General features: G+C 35.3%; 1 protein-coding gene across 1 annotated transcript in view; it reads right to left on the bottom strand.

Moving 5' to 3' along the window:
- Positions 1-3314, bottom strand: part of SNAP23 (synaptosome associated protein 23) — a 33715-nt gene that overhangs the window by 5416 nt on the left and 24985 nt on the right. The window contains exons 6-7 of the mRNA XM_004466697.4: positions 2302-2460; positions 1145-1289 (exon numbers count right to left, since the gene is read on the bottom strand). Coding sequence (XP_004466754.1) covers positions 1145-1289; positions 2302-2460 — 304 coding nt within the window. The remainder of the gene's footprint in view (positions 1-1144; positions 1290-2301; positions 2461-3314) is intronic.

Genomic DNA, 3314 nt, shown 5'->3' with positions numbered 1-3314 from the left:
CTGAAAAAAAGACAAGACATCAGCATTAGTTCACAAGGTAAATCATTTTAATAAAAGATATTTTATGCTCTTGTAGTAATCAACATACTAAGAAAATTAAAGAAACAAAGTTACATTACAAAACTTATCTTGGGCAAGATGTGACATTTTGAAATTCATTTGGAAAAATTCTGGTGTATAAACATGACAAAGGCCTAACCGAGAAACTTGCCAGATTTCATCAATTCTAAAACATGCTTTTTATAGCTGAACATCTCTGAAACTGGGATGTATCTTATAATCTATGGCATTTTAGACACAATGAAATAACAATAATGCTCTTCTCTGCTACAGATCTGGGCCTTGTGGGAGTCCTCTGAAACTGAATCATAATCTTATCTGGCATTACCATAGATCTAACCTGGAAAGAGGGAAATAACCTTCCCAGAGATCTTTGGAACAGATGTGGTACCACCCGTACCAATATCTCAATTAAAATCATGTGGGTAATATATAACCAAAACCCAGGTTACAGCATTGAAAGCATCTTTATGAATCACTGTTTGCTCAATGATTCAATAGAAAGCAAAGCCCAAAAACTCACGCTATCCATTAAAGTGCACTGAGATTTTAATGAAGTAGCCATTAAGAATGGCCTTCAGAGGTGACATATCCAAATACTGAAAACAATTTCATTCTCAGTATCTTTTACTATCATGTGAAGTAAAAAAGAATTTACTCAGAGGACTGTTATGTCGACTCCAACAAGAACCATCCACAGAACTGATTTTCATCTACTGACTTTCATGAGGTGAAGATTCAGAAAACTACTAACATGTTATTAATTGACAAAATAAAAGTTAAAAAGCTAACTTGCTCTCTTCTGGAAAAAAAAGAAAAAAGAGTACCCTCAAAGGTAAGAGTAAGCTTTATGTGTGAAGGTTTAAGTAAAAAGACTTCATTCCAAGGCTGGAGTTTCTAAATGAGAAAGAGATGTGGGGAGTTGGTTTTTGTTTTTCAATATGTTAGAACTGTCACCTCATCAATCCTCTGAGGAAAGAATCTTATCTATTGTTTTCTCCTAAGGTATCTAGCACAGATGCTCATTACTAAAACTCTGTTGGATATCTCATTCTCCTGTGGCAAGGTAATAAAAAGCTTTTACCTTTTCTGTGATCCGTTTTATTTGTTGATTTTGAGCGTCAATCTCATTGCCCATGTCCAGGGCCATGTTTTTTAGATTTCCCAGGATACTGCCCACCTGAGTCAGGTTCTCCTCCATTTCATCTTCTCTGGCATCATTAGTTATACTACCAAAAAAGATAGTTAATTCAGTGCTTTTTTGGTGAGTTATGAAAGGACTAAATCCAGGTTAACTTTTCATAAAAATAAGTAACCAGATTTCCAAATGGCTCTCAGCACTTTTCAACATCAGCTATGGTTTATGTTGTGTTAAAACCCAGTTAAAAAAATAAAAAATATTTTTAAAAAGTGAAAATAAAACATAACAAAACAACAACAACAAAAACCCAGTGGAATGTAGGTTCCCATTCTTGGGAAACATTGTATAGTAAAAATGTAAAGATTTATCAAGAAGAACAGAGTGACTCAAATTATAATAGTTAAGGAGGTGGTTAAGAAACAGTTCTATAACAGTGGTTCTCAGCATCATCTGGGAATCTGTTAGATATACTAATTCTCACACTTTACTCCAGATCTAGGAAATCAGAACCTGGAGGTAAGAGTCCAGCAATTTCTATTTTTGTTTTGTTTTGTTTTTAAAATAAGCCCTCCAGGTGATTCTGATCATGCCCATGTTTGAAAACCTCTGTTCTAAAAATGGGTTGGAAAGCTAAGGCCCAAGGGCCAAATGTGATCTGCTACTGTTTTTGTAAACAAAGTTTCACTGGATCAGAGCCTTGTGCATTCATTTACATATTATCTATGGCTGTTTTCTATAACAGAGTTGAGTAGTGGAGACTATATAATCTGCAAAATCTGAAATATTTACTACCTGGCCTTTTGCAAAAAAAGTTGGCCAATCCCTGCTCTAGATGATACATTAAAAAAATAATTTTTTCCTGTTTACAAAGGTAAAACATACTTCAATAAGTCAGAAAGGGCTACAAAGTATAAAGAAAAATTAATCCAATCATCCAAGGCAACAGTCTGTCACAAGCCAGATTTTAAAATATACATTTTAAAATGGAAGTAATGCAATTTCTACTTTGAGTTAAGGTTCATATAAATGGCTCACTCCAGCCATCTGAGTGAGCCATCTATTTAGGAAAAGAGAAAAAGTATCAGGAAAAGCTGGCATACCGTTTAACATAACCGCCGGTGGCTGCTCCTGTGGCTGTTTGCTGAGGCTGACCATTTGTCACCCGACCTGGCTGCTTAGATATTATATTGCTAGATGAGGTGTCTCCACCATCTCCCCATGTTGCCTTATAGGCCTTGCCAGACTCAAAGTTCTTCGTCCTATATGAGTCAGGAGTGTAGAGAGATACCGAAAACGGAGGGATAGTTGTAATTATTAGTGCTTATTACCTTGAGGATGACCCTAGCACTCTTAGCAGAAAAGCTGCATACAGCTAGCTTCAGATTATATTATTCTCCATGGCAATATGGGATAGGAAAATATGAATTGTGTAAACCCAGTGACAATTTTTTAAAAAAGGTTCAATACCTCTTCTGTCAAATTTTCACTAAGCAGTTAAGTATCAAAACACAATTTATTGATTTTTCATGTTTCCTTAGCCTCTGGAGTGCTTCAGAAAAAATGTTAATGGGCACTAGGAAAAAAATCCTCCAGGAATTGTGTTCCATGATATTTTAAGAGGTTCCTTGGAGGTACTCAGAGGTTGATGAGGACAGTAGAGAAAGAAGACTGAGGAGGTTGAAGTATGGAAACAAAGGATCAGGTAAAACTGTGAAGAAAAAAACAGCCCCAGACATAGGTGATAATTATTTCCACACTGGACAATTAGCCAATAGATAACTGCCTTGGTCACACTAGTGCCAGTTACAAATCCTTGGAGGTTAAGGCTTTTTTAAGAGTTTACTTCTCTTCATTAAAAACACCACTAAATCTAGGCCTTTTAAAATAAAAGCAAATGCTTTAAATGTAACTGATATAATCCATCAGCCAAAGCCAGAATTTTCCTATGGGATTTACTACTCAAACTGGTACAATTGGCAAGAAAAAGCACCTAGGAAAGTGACTTTTAAATGGCTATTACAAAAAAGTGACAAAATTTATTGATCATTTGACTAGGTATAGTCAAATTTTCACTCGTGAATTTTTTTCACTCATGCAATTTTAGGTTTTTCTT

Source organism: Dasypus novemcinctus, chromosome 3, assembly GCF_030445035.2.
Source record: "Dasypus novemcinctus isolate mDasNov1 chromosome 3, mDasNov1.1.hap2, whole genome shotgun sequence".
NCBI lineage: Eukaryota > Metazoa > Chordata > Mammalia > Cingulata > Dasypodidae > Dasypus > Dasypus novemcinctus.
This window is presented reverse-complemented; position numbering and strand designations above follow the sequence as displayed.